The sequence below is a fragment of the Stegodyphus dumicola genome, chromosome 5 (genome assembly GCF_044657685.1).
Source record: "Stegodyphus dumicola isolate Sdum_Otavi_A_Nest chromosome 5, ASM4465768v1".
Taxonomy (NCBI): domain Eukaryota; kingdom Metazoa; phylum Arthropoda; class Arachnida; order Araneae; family Eresidae; genus Stegodyphus; species Stegodyphus dumicola.
Window position 1 is genome coordinate 230203720 of NC_140772.1, and position 20016 is coordinate 230223735.

Below are 20016 nucleotides of genomic sequence, written 5' to 3' on the forward strand. Positions count from 1 at the left end.
ATTTGCATAAATTTTGTTGGAGTTTGTTTATTCTAGCTTTTTCAGAAATATTTTTGTTACAAAATAAAATCTTGTAAGAATTATTTCTTTTGCTCAAAAAAGTAAGATCTTGTTAAATATTAATAATTATATAAAATCACATAATTATTATATATATAGTAGTAATTATACATATATATTATATTGCTTGAGTAGTTTATTCAAAAAACATCTGTAAGTTCTTTGTGCTATTTCTATATAGAGATATAATAATACTACAAAAGAAAGCACCATACCACTTATAAATAATTCTTTATTTTGCTTATGTTTGCACATCATTGATGATTTTTCAGAACAAACATAAACATGGTGCATATTCAGAATATTTCAAATACTAAATTTAGAACCAACTGGGCTTTTTTTATGAAAATGACAGTACTTTTAATATTACATCCACATCTGTCACACAATGCATAGTGGATAAAGGCAAAGTTTTTTAATGCACTAGCTTGATATACAATACACAAAACTTTAAGTTTCGATGGAATGCTACAATATACAATGTTATGTCCACAAATTTTATTAACTGTCCAAAATAAAATGCATTATAACTAAGAAAGTAAAATACATGCTACGTATGATTAAGTTCTGCTACATTTAAAGTTACTAAAATATAACAAACTTATATGGAAATAGGTACTTTAATTGAAAACATTAATAAAATAGCAAAACATGGAATTCAACTTAAAACCTCTTCCCAGCTGGCCATTATCAAAATTTGGATCTTAATTCAAATTTTAAAAAATTAAAAGTATTTTTACACAAAATAAAATTATGCACAAGGCACAAAATTTAATCACAGAGCACTATTTTCTTTGCAATGCTTCATGAAATTTGAATCCTAACAACAGTATTAAAAGAAAGGTACTAACATTTAAGTATGAAAAGTACAAAGGAAATTTAATTAAAATTATAAATCAGTAACAAAATATTTCCTCAATTAACCTAAATAGTTATGCTAGTAGGTAAAAGAAACCTAGTTTTATACATTTAAGCTGAAATACTCCTTCCCTCCCCCCCCATTCACATTTTTAAAAAAATAAGAAAACTGGAAGTATACAAAAATCAGCAATTTCAAACCTAAAATACAATTTCCATAAGTAGGTTGTTATAGTGGACTGAACATATCAAGCTTGGCATTTCATGGACCTATTTGGAAAGGCAGTCTAATTCACAAAAACAGATGAGTTTTGTATTATATAAAGTCTATCCACGTGACTAAACGCTGCCATTGAATGTCCAATATGAAACAGCGCTTTTTACTTCAACATATAAAAGGTAACCATAAAAAATATGGCAAAACAGAGATGGCTTTTCTTCAGCTCAGTTTATTTGTTTCATTTGTCTTTTCATGACTGAACATCAGTTGAATCAGCAAAACCATCTGATCCAGTTTCACCAGTTGTATCATGCACTACAATACTTATTTCTGTGCTACTGTCAGCTCCAAAATCACCACTTTCTGATGTACGACTTCGTTTTATAGGAGAGCCATGAAAACTGTCATCACAAGAAGCATCTGGTAGAGTGGAAGAACTGGTAGCTTCTTCTATTGTTGACTGGTTTTCACTTTTCCTGAGATAATAATCTTCTCTAGACCTCAGACCTGTCACTCTCCAGTCTAAAGCATTGAATAACTGTTCAGCATCTTTTGGTTGAGCCTAAATTAAACAACAAATTAAATCAAATTACTTTCCTTTATTTCCTCTTATCTGAACATAAATCAGCAAAAACTAACAATATATGACCTCAATCACTGATATATATCACAATAGGGTGGGCTGAAAAAACACTTTTAAAACAAATTCTATCACAACGTTTTAGAAAATTTGCCTATCGCCTAGCTACGCAAAATGGGGAGGAAGAGTTTTTTTATGTTAAAATATATCTTCTGTTCCTGCACCACACTAAAACTCTGGAATACAATGAAATTTTATAACTTTTTGTAAATTTTTTACAATTGCTTAACTCGCTACTATCAAAATGCTACTCTACGTAATGTGCATTTTGAAGCATGAGGAACATGAAAAAGTTTAAAACCTGGATAATTTCAAGATTATTTATTGTTTGCACAAAATGGCTAACCCCCCCCAATAGTAAACTAGTGAATATACAAACATACATTTATAACAATATAACACATACATTTTTAATTTTGCTATTCCAAAGAGTGCACCTCAATGTTAGTCTGCCCTTGTTTGAAATGTTCCTTAACTTGCAACTATTTCACCAAATCAAGCTGATGTAGTCTGTTCCTTCGAAGTTCAATTTTGGCATGAAGTTTCGAACAGTCTTCTTGGAAACTAATCGAGCTTTCAAGTATTGTCATAGTTCTAGTTCTCTTAGTCTTCTTTCATCCAATATTTGCAAGGATCAAATTTTTGGAATGAGCAAAGAAAGCATTCAGCTGAACTAATGGGTTAATGACTTAACGGTAATTTTTCAATTAGGTATTGTGATGCTCTGATGACTTGAAAAACTATCTTTGAATCGTTTGGTGAAATTTTTGTTTGGTTTTGAACCAAAGAAGTGCATAACAATTCAAAATAAAATATAGCAACTGTCTACTTTTAACACTATGTTATCCCAAGATCACATAAAGTTTGAAAACTTGATTTGCTGGTATGTTGAGTCTGAAAGCTCACCAGGAGCATGAGAAGCTAAATCTTCTGAAACAATACCTAGCTTTATGACAGCAGAAATGTCCAGTAAGTATAACCTATCCTTGCTCAATAGTTTTCTGTCAACTTGAGGAATGGAAAATTCAACACTTTCAAGCCAAACATGCAAAGTTTTTCTCCATGAGTCTACTAAAGGATATGTACCCCGTGGTAACAACATCCAAGAGATGAAACAGGAAATAGAATTTAGTTCATTGAAATGTAGGTATCGTATAAACCACTGCAGTGATCTCCCAATCTGAAATTCGATCCGGTGGATAACACCATTTTTTAAACCAGTATTAATTACAGTTTCATCACACCCTATCACATCACATTCTTCAAGGGGTATCTCATGTATGGTCATGTAGGAACTTATGACAGAAACTATATCTTTAGCAAGTCTGAAATTTGCTAAAGATAGTTGGAGGGAGAAACTTCAGGGATGTATTCTGATCCTGGTTCTTGTATAAGGAGATAATGGGGTGTCTTTTTCAGTTCTTCAAAAATGCTTTGAATTAGTTGTTTTTTAATTGCCATCACGTCGGCTTTTCTTTCCTCAAAGTAGAGATTATGCAGTGTTTCTTTAATGCACTAATTTTGCAAATTATTGTTATTTTAAGTTTTTATTGCTATAGTTTTCTTTTTGACGACAACATAAGAATTGTCCAAAAAAGTTGTCACATACATAGTTACATCATATTTAAAATATGCACAATATTTACAAGTACACAATATAGTCACCATTTAAAACAGTTTGTAGCAAAATTTAAGAAATATTGCTATTTTTAGGGCCCCCCCTCCATTTCTTTTTCTTTTTTTTTTTTTTTTCCCCAAACAATAAATAATTTGAAAATATCAGTTTTAAGCTTTTTCAACATTCCTCATGACCCAAAATTCACATTAGGATCTATAGCATTTCAATAGCAGTGAGTTTAATAACAGCAAAAAATTTACAAAAAACATCAGAAGTCTGAGTGTGATGTGCAAACAGAAGATGTAATTAATACTTTAATTTTTTTCTGCATTTTTCTTAGAAAGGCAATAGATAACTTTTCCCAGGTACAGTAAAAAAAAAAAAAATTAATTTGGCTCACCCTTATATATATATATAGTACAAACTACTTAGCTGCAGACATTTTTTAATTAAAGTTTGCAAAACTTTATTAAAAAGAGTAGTGACAGGATGACAGTGTTTTGAAGAAAAACAATACCACAAGAAAGGGTTCTGTGTGACTGATGTTTAACACCTTCGCGCCGACTGTCACGTCTACATGCCAGCAACGAACACACTCACCTCCCGGCTGACATGCAGGCGTGCCAGAGCATTTTCCTATTTACTACCGACTGTCACGTATTTGTGCCAGTATCCTGGAACGTTTTAGAAACTATAATTTCTGCCACAAGATGGCACTATATGTCCATATGGTTTCAGATACATGTACATTAGACCTACTACTTCTACTACTAGACTATGAGAGAAGCATGACTCACATACATGTGTTTTTTATTATATAAACAAACGGGGAACTAAATGTTTCCGAATGGCGTGATTTATGACATCTCTTTAAATCGCACTTTATTCGCACGTGGTAGTTGTTTATTGTAAGTAGAAGATTTATATGAGCTAAAGCGTTGAGTATTTCGGTTTACAGTTCAGTTTTTAGAAAATAATTAGATCTTGTTAGACGTGAATTCCTTCTGTTTTTACTGTTGCAATGTCGAAGCGTCGAAAATGTTTAACAGAGCATGAAATAGCAGAAATGATGCAAAATATTTCAGATATTGATTCTGAAATTCTGATATTTTGATATTGATTCTGAAAGATTAACTGAAAGACGTTTTCCAAAACTTTGTTCAGAAGAGACTGATAAGAAAATGAGACGACGATGCTTCGTTTGTTCACATTCCCGGAAAAATCCTCCAAAACGTCAAATGAGTTATTACGATTGCAAGTAATGTAATGTAGGATTGTGTGTAGATCCCTGTTTTCAAATTTTTCATACGAAAAGAGAATTTTAAGTAATATATTTAGTTTTCAGGTGTATAATGTTAAAAAGTCATAAAATGGTGAGTAATTAAAATAAAATGTGTAAAATATGCATTTAAACAAGAAATAAGGTAATTAAAGTATATATATATAAATATCCATAAAGCATAAGCCGTTTAAATACTCTATAGAGCATTATTAATGCGTTTATACTTCGGAAATTTCATGGATTTAGGCTTAGTAGCAAAAAAGCCCCCGTCCCTGGAGAGACGCTCGCGTAAGACACTGCCGGCCTCCGCGATAAGCGCGTGTTTTCGCTACCCGGCTCGAAGGGGTTATCAGCTCGACTTTAAACGTTTTGTAATATTAATTTGCACCACTCACAAAAGTTTATGATATGTCCTATATCAAATCCACACTTACAGTTTTCAGAAACTTTCACTATGACTTAGTGAAAATTATTTGACTGAATTTTCATTTTTTCTTAAAATCTATAGGGCAATTTTATTTTTAAGTGATTAACAGTTGATTTTTAATGTGAAATAAAGTTTCCAAGTCCCATTGCTCATAACAAGTGTTCAAGAAAACTATCTTCATTCGGATGATATTGTGCTAAAAACATCCGTTCTCGACTGTGTGGAGCCAAATGCCTTGTTTGAGGGGCAACTCAGCACAGCCCGAAGTAGCGTCTAGTAGTGTGAGAAATCTAAGCTTTCAAAAACAATGTTATGACTTAATTCTTACAGCTGAAAGCCACATGGTAGTAGCTTTACAAACAAACTTAATGACATATTTAAAAAAGGAATTTTACAGCTCCCAGAGAGATGACAAAATTCACAGAATAAAATGGTACTTATGCGATTCAATTTTTGTATTACTAAAAGTGTATTTATCATGAAAAAATTGCAGAACTTTTTGGATGACTCTATAAATTTCTCTATTAAATATCTGTTCATTCCTGGAAAGGATTGGACAACCTGAATGAGGTAAATCATGAAAGGACCATCTGACAAGCTTATAAACCTTTCTCCCCCCCCCCAAGAGTTTCTCAAAGAAAACTGGCCTGAATTTATGTTACATAAGAAATTTCATGCAGACAGTTCATTTCACTGCAAGGAACATAACTAAAAACTAATAATTAATGTTCCACAGCCTTAGCCACTCAGCCCCTAGTTAGCTTGTTCAATTTTTAATGAAATAAATTTAATTAAATAGTGATCAGTAAAAGTTGTCAATTAACTTTTACTGCTAAGAATGTATGGATCAAAGCATGAAATTAAACAGGGATTAATGTTACAGATGCAACAAAATAAAGAAATTTGCTTATCATAATTTCATATAAGTAGTTTTAATTTAGTTTAATCAGTTAATACCCAATTAAGTGAAAGAAGTACATTTTACTCACGAGTTTATACTTCAATTTAATAATGTAATAAATATTCAGACAACTGCATGTATTTATTTTTTAAAAAATCTACACAAAACCTACACAGAAAAATAAAAGCCTAATAATTTGGCTCTATACATAAACTGCTATATAATATTACTGGGGGGAGGAATCAAATTTTACATACCATTACAAGAAAAACTTTAACTCCCTGAGGATCAAAGGCTGTTAAGCGCACAGTTTTTTGGCTAGGATGTTCAACTGACATACCAGCCCAGACTTTTGTATTTAGCACCACACGAAGACTGCCTTGAGTACGCATAACTGGAAAAAAAAATAATTTATATTTAAGATTGTATTTTGTTTTAACATATGACAAATGACAAACTGAACAAAAAAAAAAAAAGGGAAATTTTTCAAAAGGGGGGAAAGAAAAATGATGGGAGGAAAAAAGTTTTGAAAACTGAGGTTTATATGCAAACAGTTCAATATATTAAAAACCTGATTAAATAAAGAAATTTAATTGATATAAAGGATGAAAATTGAACATCAACTACATTTTGATGCAATGATTCTGGGTGCATATTTGAAACTTTAATTCTTTTTTTTTTTTTTATGGAAAGATTGCTTGCTCTGCACACTTAAATATAGATTCCATTCTTAACAAGTTTATATCGTAAAACTTCATGCAATTCTAGTGCAGAGATATTCTAACACATTTAATTACAAGGAGGCCTGCTGTTACGAACTATACACATAAAAAGTGTTAACCAATGTTGGTTGTAAGAATTTTTAATTTTGAAGGCATAAACATTTTAATAATGTTCCAAATTTTGTAAAAAGACATTAATTTAAGAATTTACTATCTTTTCAAGGTGCAGCATCCTGATTCGCTGGTTCATATCACGCGACCCCAAGCGATCTCCTCTCATGTAAACTAGGATACAAAAATCTAATTCTCTCAGTAATTATCTACATTAATTTTTAAGTTAAATCCTAATATGGAATACAAGTTTAAATGCAAGAATTATTTCAATTCATACAAATAGCTTACTCAGTAATTATGTAAAACCGCAGTGCTTTACTTCGCTAGTGCATTCTCATTAGAATTGATGAATTTAACCCTTTACATTGGCTTTTCCATATTTTTGCCTTTGGGTGATTGCATCCTAATTGACTTAATTACCGCAAATGGCCTTAGGCATAAAATTCAACTATCTGGTAAAATTTTTATGTATTTGTGTGCCAGTATTGAAAGAAACAATCAATCTGATAAGAAATGGCTGCGACTTGTTTATAAAATGAGGCATAAAAGGTTACCAGCGAGCATATTTCGTTTGGGATCGGTTGTACTATTTTTGGCCTATTGTACTATTTATCGCCTATTATACTATTTTGGCCTATTGTACTATTTATCGGTTATACTATTTATTGCCTGCGCCAGCAAAATGAAAAAGTACCCATTATTTTTATCAGGTTTCAGTTTGATTTATATTTCAATTAACTTTAGAATTTAATAAATACATTCTTAACCAATGAAAATGCATCATTATCATAAAAAAAAAAAATAACACACTAAACTTTACAACTTTTGTTTTGTATATGAAATAGAATATTTGCACAAAACAGAGGAAATATATCTTTCTCAGACTGCAATACTACCACACATCTCTTTTAAAAAAATAACAAAAGAATATCTACACAAGTATTTAATTTTTTAATCTAAATCCCCCCTTTCGTTCTCTAAAAAAATGGAAGAAAAAGTTAAATATTGTTGAAAAAAGGCTTTAAAAAGACAATTTTTGTTTAGTAATATGCCCAAAACAATAAATAACCAATACTATTTTGAAATGATGGGGATGGGAAGAGTATACTGGCATGTAACTGAAACTAAATACAAATTATAAACAGGAAAATAGCTGAGTCTCCTGAAAAGTGTACTAGAATCAATAAAAATGGATAAATGAGTTAATCTGGCCACCCAAACAAGGCCACTCAAGAAGACCAAGAAAGTCAAAACAGAAATACATGGAAAGAATCACAAATATATGGAATTCTTTTCATGTATTAATCACATTAAGCATTGTTTTAGAGATTCTCACATCTGAATACTGTTATTTTACTAACTTTAGCCTAAACTACAGATCTATTTTATTTACTGCTTTACAAACAAATCAACCGAAAAGGTTTTTGTGATAGTATTAATTCCACTACCAAGGAACTTGAACATTTTTATTTTCACGACTTCAAATAATATTGCTATACAGATTTTGGATATTGTGCCTAATCTTAAAAATAGTAATAGCCTAATCTTAAAAATTCCTGTTTCCTGTTTATTTAAGGAATCTCTGTATGTTTTACAATTCAGAACGTCTTTATGGATTAAATTCTTCTATCAATAGTAAATCTGAACTTTTATGCTCTCTTCAGCAAGAAAACAGAAAGGGCTACCAGAGGAAAGAAGAATAAACTTCTATAAATACTAATTTACTACACATACTAACACAAGCATGTTATAGGAAATCTTGACACTGTTCAAGATCGGGAAATTAAGCCGCATATGAAAAAAGGTACATTTTTAAATTACACTGCATTGATAGCATTTCCTACAGATATTGATAATTTTATAATTAAAGCAAGTTCTCAACTTAGATTGCCTTCTCATCTATTTAACAAATGGAACAATAAAATTATAAATCGAAGCAGGAAGAAAACTGAATTCATTAAAGCATTTAAAGGAATTAAAAACTCAAAAAATTTATTTCTGAGGACTTTGCAATTAGAAAAACAATTTACAATTACCAAAATTTGTAAACCAAGCAAAAATTTCTGTATTTTGTGAAAAATGTTCTACAATATGCTTATTGAAAATGAACTGAAAAATTCTGCTACCTATATCTCCAAAAATAAAGAAAGAACTATTATTAAAAAAGTTTCTGCCTTTCACAAAATGGGAATTTCTTTATTCACTACAAAGAATAGATTTGCTAATCTTTATGCTTTACCTAAATTTCATAAAAATTCCTGTAAAATTTAGATTTATTGCTAATAGTATTAGAAACATCAAGAAGAATTTTGATAATATTTTTACCAATCTACTTAAATCTATTTGATAAAAACAAAACTTATAAAAACTATTGCTGGATTATTTACAACAACTTGCAAATTATTGAAAACGTTAAAAATCTTCAAGTCTACAATATTAACTGCTATGAAAATCTCTGTTTGTCCCTACCACTCAAAGAAATTTTTAAAAGTTTTCTGGAGCTAGCCACATTTTTTCCTGAAATACTTACTATTCTGGATTTACAAAAATGGATAGAATTTCTACATTTGTCACTTTGCAATAATTATATCAAACATTCAAAATTTCTTTTTGTACAAACACATGGTATTCCAAATTGGAAGTTCCTATTCAAGGTCATCCTTGTAACTTATTGTTGTTTTCTAAAGAATTTAAGTTTCTTAAAAGCCTTTCTGATAATGATTTCAATAAATCTGACCACACTTTCAGTATACTGATGACATTATTATTTTCAATAATTATAATATCATAGAAAATTGCAATATCTACCTCGATTGTCTAAATAAGACAAACAAAAATCAAACAATAATAGATTATCTGGATCTCAGTATATATAATCTTAAAGAAATTAGACTTTTTGATAAAATAAGAGAATTTAATTTTCATACTATTAAACTTATAAAGTAAAACTCCATCATATCTAAAAAAAGTTATAGCAAATACAATTATTAACCAAATTTGCAGAATTAAAAAATTTGTACTCAAATAGAAACATTTATATATTAATTCTCACCAAAACCTTAACAGAAAATGAAATTCTATTTAAGTTCATTAACAGTTTTCTAAAAAAACTGTACAAGTCTACACCCTATAAAGCTTTATAAACGTATGAATTTTTTATCTGAAAGCTTCAAAAGAAAAGGATAAAGAAGGACATTTTAGAAAGTTAATATAGGTTTAATTTTGATTTAATTTTTTCTTTTAGTTCCTTTGCTTTGTTGTCATTAACCATAGGCCCTCCCATTTTCAAGTTGTCATAAGACCATGACTTTATATTCTTCTAACATTTGTCCTCTACTTCCTTTTCTTACTTCGCTTTGCATTTTTCTTGAGACTAAATTTGTATTTTTTTTTTTTTTTTTTTTTTTTTAATTTCTAAATATATTAAATTTACCATTTGAGATTTCTAGGCACTTTTTACATTCGTTTTTTAAATGCAAAGTACTTGACTACCATCTGAGTCTCTGACAATTTTTAAAGTATATTTAATTTGGAAATTTATATATCAATTATAATGTTCTTCCCCCCCCCCATATTTATACTATTTATTCTTTTTATTCCAATTATCTTCCATTCTTTTAATTTATATTTGAGTTTTAATTGAAGCTTTAATTTAATTTAATTGGAAGTGTTTTATATTTTTTTAAATTGGGAATAATTCTTTTGTCTTCTATTTAGTTTACATTTCATGTGTCAGTATTTATTTGAAATAGTTTTTCCTGAACTTCAAAATTCTTTGCTTTGTAGCAGTAATTCACCTTTTGAAAAATAGCTTTCTCAACTATGGTTAGCTTTCTCAACTATAGTTTTTAGTTTTGCAAAAGAGGCTAAACTGGCACCCTTTGAACATCTCAGATTCTAATGGTATTTTCATTATTTCGAGCTTGTACTTGAAAGAAGGTTCTCACAGTTTTGTGTTAAAAGAATTTTTTGCTTTATTGTGGATAAGAATTTTTTACTTTATTGTGTATTATTCTCAGTTTCACTGAACTTTTAATTTTTCTATGTATTTTGGGCAAATTCTCATTTTGGAAAAGTTCATTTTAATTTGAAAAAAAAAAAATCATTAATGATTTTACTTTGTATTTTTGCCATTTTTCTTGCTTTGAGGAGGACTGAAATTTTCAGGTGAATTCTTAAGATTAAAAAATATAAAGGAATGGATATTATCTTTACAAACTCTGTAAGAGCAAAAAAGAAAAAAATAAATTTTCAAGAGATTTGCATTTAAATATGTCTGAAACAATTACAAGGTGAAAAAATATAAAAGCAGACAAATGAAATTAATTTTTAAATAATTACAGTAGCTTTTTTCCCCTAGGTGTTATATTTATAACATTCATTATTTTGCTTATTTTGCAAACTCAAAATATTCTTAAGTTACAGAAATGGAAAGTAATGTCACTGTAAGATATGGAGAAAAAAAAGATATGGCAGAATAAAAATAAAATGTTTTATTTTAATGCTATTTCTTAAATATTATTTTCATATATTATCATAGTTTTTATGATATTTATCTTATTTCTTTTATTTATTAATTTTAAAATTTTATTTTTTGATGTTATGATGTTATGGTGGTTATGGTATTTTTTGATGCTGTAAGATCACACATTTAATTTTTTGATCCAACATTCGGTGCTCGGACCCAAAATGTGAAAAGAGTGTGGGGCTGTTAAATAGTAAAACAATAAACAAAGGTGTACAGTTCGACATCACACAGAGTCATATCTTTCAGAATTCATATGCTTTTTAATGTGCCGTATTAAAAGGAATTAGGAGATTTGGCAGCTTGGTGATAATCTTGGCACTGTTTTGGTAACATGGGCTTTGTAAATCAAGTAGTATCTATTAAATAGTAGTTAACCTATCAAATGTAGTTGTCACTGCATTGAAAATATTCCTCTAAAATGTTAATTCACACTCAATATGGCAGCTGAAAGAAAACAATAAGAAATTATAGATGAGTAAAATTAAGTACCTTTTCCTGATTTTGTCCGACATTAAGGACTTGAAATTTGATGGACCAAAAATCATTTCCAAAAAACTTACGCACTTTTCAATACTTTTAAGGACTGTAGGAAGCCTGAATTACAAGCATTTTTACTGGTATTATATGTATATTCTGGTCTCTATCTAAATTTGTTTAAGAAATTTCCCTGAAGAAATTAAAATCCAACAACCTCATAAAGATATGGATAGTTTATAGATTCTAATTTTTTCTACAATTATATGCAATTTAAAATATTTGTTTCAATAATAAATTTATACATAATTTTGCTTAAGCAATAAAATGAAAATTTCTAATTAAATATGCATATAATTTATACAAGAAGTATTTATTATTCAGTTTCTTATATTTACGGATTTTAAGGTAAATGTAATTAAGTAAATTAGATTTAAGGGTTAATTAAAAATTCACAAATAGTTAATCAAAAATATGCCTTACATGCACGTTTTCAAAGTTGCAATATTTTGTTCGCATGTTGATTATAGATAAGTTTTGCTACAGGTTGGAAAATTCACTCTAGCAATTTTTTTCCTATATATTGATCCCTTTAAAAGAATGATTTTCTTCATCGACCCCCTCACATTTTTTCTATATAATATACAGCACACAAAATATTTATAATACTAATAATTGTACACTTAGAGATAACAAGCTGACTAGTATGAACAAAAAATTAGAAAAAATTCATTAGGTTTATCATTTATTATTCATACTATTTTCATTTCTAGTTTCACAAATATAAACAAGATTACAGAAACACAGATTGTAAATGCAAAAAAGTTTGATTTCAATTTATGAGGTGGTTGTGTTTGATGCACTGAGACATTTCTTTTCTAATGTTAGGTCTGAAATTGTTTATCAAAGTATAGTCACAATAACGAATATAATATATATATATATTCCACTAAACAATTTTACCGATTTATACGTAATTTCAATATATTTTTTTAAATATAATCTAAGGGTCATGGTTGATGCTTTTCCATAATTTCATATTAGGCATGAAATTAGCTAATAATAATAATAACTCACCAAGTTCTGTAATATTTAATCGATTTCTAGCTTTTCTTAACAAACTACATGCCTCAACCAACCAAGAACTAGGAAAGCTAAACATAATGATTCAGTAATAAGGATTAATTTGACGTATTTTTTGAAAATATGTTTACAATTCCAAAATTTCGCTTAACCACTTGTTTGATAATTCATTTTATCTTCCAAATTCTCCTTCAATGAAATCAATTCTTCTGGGAATGAAAAATCAATATTGGCTGGGTCCTTTTCAAATGGATTTACAATCAGTGATGTGATATCTAAACTTTCCAAATCTTTATAATGAGCAAATATAAATGAAACTTCTTTCAAGACATTAGTGTAGATTTGAATATCATCATCATTAATCTTATTTTTTTACCAGGGATAGCTGCACCAAATAATTAAAGTATCCAAAATTGTTTTGATTAAAACTGGAAATAAAGAAATCCATTTTGGAATAAAACTTGAATATAACTGCTTGAGTTTGAATGAAATGCATGACTTTTTCTTGTAATTCATTTTGTATATTATTAACCGCTTGCCTGATTATTCCGAGTTATCTCGGGTTCGTATATATTGCAGTTAATTATTATCCCGAGAAAACTCGGGCAAAGCAGAATTTGTTAGTACAATTTCTTTTATCACGGTTTTATTCGGTCTGGAGGAAATGAAAGGAAATATTCAGCTTTGATTGGCATTTTGCCAAATTTTGTTGGTTGCGCGATTCTTTTGGAGGAACTGGTCACGTGTTTCCCTATTGTATTGTATACGTTGGCTTGTGGATTAGTAATGTATAAAGAAGGATGCATGCGTTGAAAAAAAATAACGGTGATGATGCAAGATAGCGAAAGCGATGATGTTTCAGATAATAATTATGAAGAGGTGGGGGGGAAAATCAAATCCAACGAGACAGTGTACTCTGTGCTCCCATGAAAGAGATTCCAGCGGTAAGCCAGTAAGAAAAGAGACCAGACACCAGTGTAGAATGTCGGGCATCACTCTGTGTTGTCCCTTGTTTCAAAAACTATCATACAAAGATTAATATTTAACTTTTTTCCGTTTGCCCGAGATAACTCGGGATAGTACACTAATATTAAAAATAAATGTTTTTACACCTTCAAAAAATTAAAAATTCAACATAAAACCTACAATATTTTGATTTGTTTCATTTTGTTGTATTTAATAATAAAATAAAAAAATGTGATGATTTTTTGCAATTTTTTTCAAAAAAATTTGTAAGGGAAGCGGTCAAACAAAGAAAATGTCTGTTTAAAAATTATGCTTTTCTGATTCAATTATTTTTGCTTCCATAGTTTTCTCAATTTCCAAAAGGAACTCAATTACAGAATTAAAGGTTTCAGTGAAATGGTGCAAACAATTGCCATTTGACAACCAATGAATTTCTGTATGAAGAAGTAAATTATTATGAAGTTCATCATTACTTTCACATAATTGAGCAAAAGGCCGATCATTCAGAGCCTCAGCTTTGATTGTATCACTGGTGACATATCAATAATCTTAGCATTATTTAGAAAATGGGGACAATTAATAATAAACAAGTATCACAAATATATTTTTATACTTCTTCCTTAATATTAAGAAAATAATGCACATATACAGGCTTTCAATGTAATTTTATTTTTTCCAAAATTATAATTTTCCTACTTCGTGCATGATTTCTCTAAAACAGTCGATCAAAATTTAAAAAAATACTGACCAATTGTACACTGAGGGCCATTGAAAAAAGCAGGCTGAAACATAATATGCAATACTGAATACAAAATTATCCATAGGTTTGCATACAGAATACTGGCATGGCAAAATTTTACATAATAAAAGACCTTCAGTTGTCTGCTGTGATCGTGGAAGCGAGGTGTATTGTATGGTGCAAGTTAAGAGATCTATTTGATGCCAGAGAAAGTGATATAGTAGTTGTATATATGCATATGCTTTTCAAAGAAACAGGAAGTTAGTTACAAGAGGGAGTTATTCTGTAATGAATTTCCTAATAATCCTATCTCAGCAAAAAGCAACATTTGAAAAATGCTCAAGAAATGGTGCAAAATGAAATCTATGAAAAATGCACTAAAAAACAGGGTGCCATCTATTTGTTCTCCTGAACATTCTGCATGCATTTCTGAATTAATGCTTCACAGTCCTCAAAAATCTACCAAAAACTATCCCAACAGGTCAGTGTAAGTGGAACAATCTGCAATATGTTAAAGACTATGAACTTCAAACTGTTCTGCATCACAGTTAGGGCAACAATTTAAGAACCCAGACAAGGAAAAATTCATGATTGTTTTTTCTCTCATTATTAAACATGGTTGGAGGTGGTTGAATGGACCCATTTATGTTCACCATGTCAGATAATGCATTGTTCCATTTGCATAAATGTCTAGAAAAGCAGGTGTCAGGCATCAGAAAAACTACATCTAATTTACAAGCACCGCTTGCATAGCCAGATATATGCATGGCCAGAAGAATGGTGTGTGGTATGCAGTTCTTTTGAAATATATTATTGATCCAATATTTTTTCACACCATGATCAACATGGATGTCTACTTGACCATTTTGGATTTCTTTTTCTTGTCACATATATGCATGGCCAGAAGAATGGTGTGTGGTATGCAGTTCTTGTCACATATATTATTGGTCCAATATTTTTTTACACCATGATCAGCATGGATGTCTACTTGACCATTTTGGATTTCTTTTTTCAACAGCTGATAGAAGAACATGAGTAATGCTTTTTCCAGCAGGACAGTGTGACCTGTCACAAATCTGAGGTAACTTGCTTATGTTTATGAAATGTTTACTGAGGCGGGACATTGTGTGCAGGTTCGTGGCTGCCAGTTACAGGGCATCAATATGTGACTTTTATTTATGCAGAATGTCGAAATGGTACATAACTATGCTTGGTTCAGATTGATGAACTATTTGTAATTGAATTCTGATGTAAAATACATTAGCATTTAATTGGACGCTCTAAATTTAATTGGATGTTCTTCAGCTAATTTCAGTTTTTACTTTTCTTATACTTAAACTTAGTAATGTACACAAATTAAATACAAATAAAAACTAATTAAACACTGCCTGCATCTTCATATAAAAATTTACTAGTATCTTAAGTAATTAAGATGAAGGATTCAGACTTAACTGACAAAGTCAGTACATGAACCAGCCAATTTCTGAACAGACAATGACAGTTCAGAAAAAGGCTGATACATGACTTCATTCATTGCACCAATTCTCTGATGACAATATGGCAAAGAATGTAAATAACTTTTTTCTTTTACTGTTCATATTTTTGGTTTACACTATTTTCCCCACTTTTCCACACAACTGGCCACTGCTGGTTTGGTCTAGGTTGAATATGGGATGTTTTATTTTTACTTTTACTTTACTATATGTCTCTGTCCCATTAGATTGTTAGAACATAATGTATTGGAAGTAACAGAGAAAAATATTCACTTTCATTTCTCTGGGGAACTGCAGCAACATATTCTGGTTTATTAAGCCTACATCACATAAAGATGGATAAAATTAAAAATATTGCTTAAGTAAATTATTGGAAGACCATAGAAAACTGAGATCACTTCAACTTTATGTTAGGAAATTTCTCAAATGCATAACCAAACAAAAAATTTGTTATTATACTAAATTATAAATTCTGAGATATGTCTAAGACAATTAAAGAAATAGCTTATATACAAAATAAAAAGCATTAATCTAAGTTGCTTACCAACTCTTGAATGCAGATGTCCTTTATGCTCTCTATCATTTAAACGTAAAATACCTCTACCCCTTTCTTGCCAATTCATATTAATTTTATCGAAAGCAAATAATTTACAATTGATCTGTAAAGATATAATAAAAGTGAAAACCTCTGTTTTAATACTTTAAAAATCACAAACATCTACAGAAAATAGTGTTACTAAGAAAACACACCTGTAAAACATTTGATTCTTCCTCCTCGCCGGTTATAACAGTGACTTCATCAAATTTTCTTTTGACTTGCTTTGACTCATATTCTTTTGCAGATTCAGATAAACTTTTTAAATTTTCTGAGAAATGAAGAGTAAAATTAACTTTTGTTAACATTAAATCTCTTAAGATTTAGCTGTATTAAAAAAAAAAATAATAATATGCATATTTAAGAAAAGATAAAAATGAAAATCATCAATTATATCAGGCTTTCAGTTAAGAACAATCAATTTCAAAATACTTAAAAAGTCAGAAAATATTTGTAACATACTACAAAAAATATCAAAGTTTTAATGTACAAGATTTTACTGTCAACATTTTATCAAATGTTTCTATTCTAATTTCTTTTTTTTTTTTTTTATGACAATCCAGTTCTCAACCATATCAGACTGAACTTCAAAAGAAACCACTGTACTGATTTTATGGTGGTCACCAGTATATGTTAGAACTTTTCATAGTATAGAGGGCACAGTTGCGCCGAAAGAATTCTTCTGTGTGGTTACATTACGTAATTGTCGGTTCACCGTTGCAATGTGTCTGTATTACTGCAATATATTTTGGTCTTTTCATTATCTTTTCATTAAATATAAATGAAAGATGTCATCATGTATTTTTGTATACCAAATCGAGATAAAATTACCACTGATGCAAACTCGTTGAAACAAAAATAGCATTTGTACAAGAATCATCAATTGTTGTTTTTGCCTTTCGAACTTCGCATTCGTATAGTTAATCGCTTCGTAATATGTGGTGCTGTCCCGAGAAACATCATATGGTGTGGTAAGTAAATAGTTTTGTTGGAAATTTGAATAGAATATTTTGTAATTGTTGATGTAGTAAAGTTGTTTGATGTCGTTGATTTTGTTTGGTAAAAATTTAGAATTTTCGTTTTCGCATTTACTGAATGTTTGCATTGATATTTAAAAGTTCAAATGTATTTGCAAGTAAGAAAATGTTGTATTTTCTTAGAATTAGACCTTGTTGTTAATGCTTGAAGTGTGATTTGTTGTTGAAAATTACAATTTGTTTTCTTAGAATTGTAGAATTAGAATTTGTTGTTAAAAGTATTTGAGGGGTAAAATTTGTTACTAGAAACTGTGAAAATGGCTAAATTGTTAAAGCTTCGAACTAAGTGTGACACATATTGTGAACAATCTTTAAAGCTATTAGAAAAAACAAACAAATATTTGAATGAATCGCATATCGACATAGATGTATGCGATTCATATTTAGAACAGTTGAATAGTAAAATTAAAATTATTAATATATTAAATAGTGACATTGATGAATTGTTGAAAGAAGAAAATGAAATTAGGGATGAAATTAATACAGTAGATGAATATAACGAAAAAATAATACCAATTAAAATAATGTTGCAAAACAAAATCACATCAATTGGAAATATCAGTCAGTTCAGTCAGTTCCATATCAGTCAGGTAAACAAACAGTAAATCCAGAAAATGTTCACGTAGAAAATAAAACTTTGCATTTAGAAACAGAACTAAACTCCCTAATGTTTTGCTGCCTCGATTCTACGGAGAGCCTTCAGAATATTTAGATTTTTGGAATCAGTTTGAGAATTCTGTGCATAATAATTCTAATTTAACTGAGGTTGACAAATTTTGCTATTTAAAGTTAGGTGGCAAAGCCCTAGCTAGCATTAAAGGATTCTCAATTACTCCAGAGAACTATAAATAGGCTGTTAAATTAATTTCTGAAACATTTGGCCAAAGAGAGATTTTTAAAAAATGCTCACTTATCAAATTTATTAAATCTGGCACCTGTAAAAAATGCTTCTAACATTCTGGGCTTTTCGGAACCTTTATTTTGAAGACCAAACTCAAATTAGATGTTTAGAGGAATTAACTGCCAAATTGGAAACATACACAACAATAATGACTAACATAATACTCAAAAATCTACCAGGAGAATTAACTCTTGAATTATGTAAGCAAAATATAAATAATTGTCATGATTTACAGGAATTAATGAAGTTTCTACATAATGCTATCAGTGCAAGAGGAAAAGCATTCCGTATTAATTCTAATAATAATCTTCATATAATAATTTTCATTCTAACCAACACAAACAAAACAATTTTTTCGAAACCAGAAACGAAACTTCCCTCCGAGTCATAACAATCAACACGCGTCAGTAACAGAATTTATGGCAAAAACTTCCCAAATTTGTTTATTCTGCAGTCAAGGTCACTTTAAAACTGAATGTGAAAATATGACTGTAAAACAAAAAAGGGATAAATTAATTAAGGAAAGGAGATGTCTGTTGTGTTGTAACACAAACTGTTTTGTGAAAAAAAATGTAATGCTAAACAGTGTTCATTTTGCTCTGGCAGAGATGCCAAAGCTATTTGTTTTAAATTTGAAAATTCTAGCAAATGTAAATCTAATTCAAAACCAGAAGAAGAAAAACCAAAGGAAATGGAAATTCAGCTTATTATTATGTGATTTTATTGCAGTGTGTTAGGACAGAAATTGTTGGTCGTAAATCGTCAGGTATAGTTATTGCAATGTTTGATAACGGTAGTGAAAAACGTTTTATTAAAAGAAATGTATCTATGATGTCAGAAATAAAATGTCTAGGGTCAGAAACATTAAAGATTTATTCATTTGGAGCAAAGGATCCTTGGCTGCAAACATGTCGCAGAGTCGAAGTGAGATTGCAAAATATTTTAGACGGAAATTGGAAAAAGATGAAATTTCGAGGGCTGTGATTAATTTGCCGAATGAGAGTACAAGAGCTGAAATGGAAGCCAAGGGATTCACTTTAACGTGAGGATATATAATCAAGCATCGGATGAGAATGAAATTTCCTTGTTAATAGGTACAGATTTTTATTAGAATTTGACAAAGCTTTTAAAAGGTTAAATACGTCTTTGGTAGCTGTAAACACAGAACTTCGATGGTCCTTGCAAGGAAATTGTGGTGATATGAGTAAAATGGCTGCTATAAACTTAGTTTTGGGAGATCAAAGCACTGTGTCAGCTGAACTCATGCATTTCTGGGAACTGGAAAGATTAGGTATTGAAAACAAGGAAGCGGACTGTTTGACTTTAGTGGAACAGGAGATACCTGATGAATTTAATAA

The 20016-nt window shown here is 29.8% G+C and overlaps 1 protein-coding gene across 4 annotated transcripts in view; it reads right to left on the reverse strand.

Moving 5' to 3' along the window:
• Nucleotides 1–274: 274 nt before the first annotated feature.
• RanBP3 (ran-binding protein 3) overlaps nucleotides 275–20016 on the reverse strand; it is a 64696-nt gene continuing 44954 nt past the window's right edge. For all 4 annotated transcript variants that reach the window (XM_085817762.1, XM_085817761.1, XM_035356544.2 and 1 more), the window contains 4 exons: nucleotides 16876–16991; nucleotides 16670–16784; nucleotides 6264–6400; nucleotides 275–1700 (listed from right to left, as the gene is read on the reverse strand). In XM_085817762.1, coding sequence (XP_085673888.1) covers nucleotides 1389–1700; nucleotides 6264–6400; nucleotides 16670–16784; nucleotides 16876–16991 — 680 coding nt within the window. In that variant the 3' untranslated portion in view covers nucleotides 275–1388. The remainder of the gene's footprint in view (nucleotides 1701–6263; nucleotides 6401–16669; nucleotides 16785–16875; nucleotides 16992–20016) is intronic.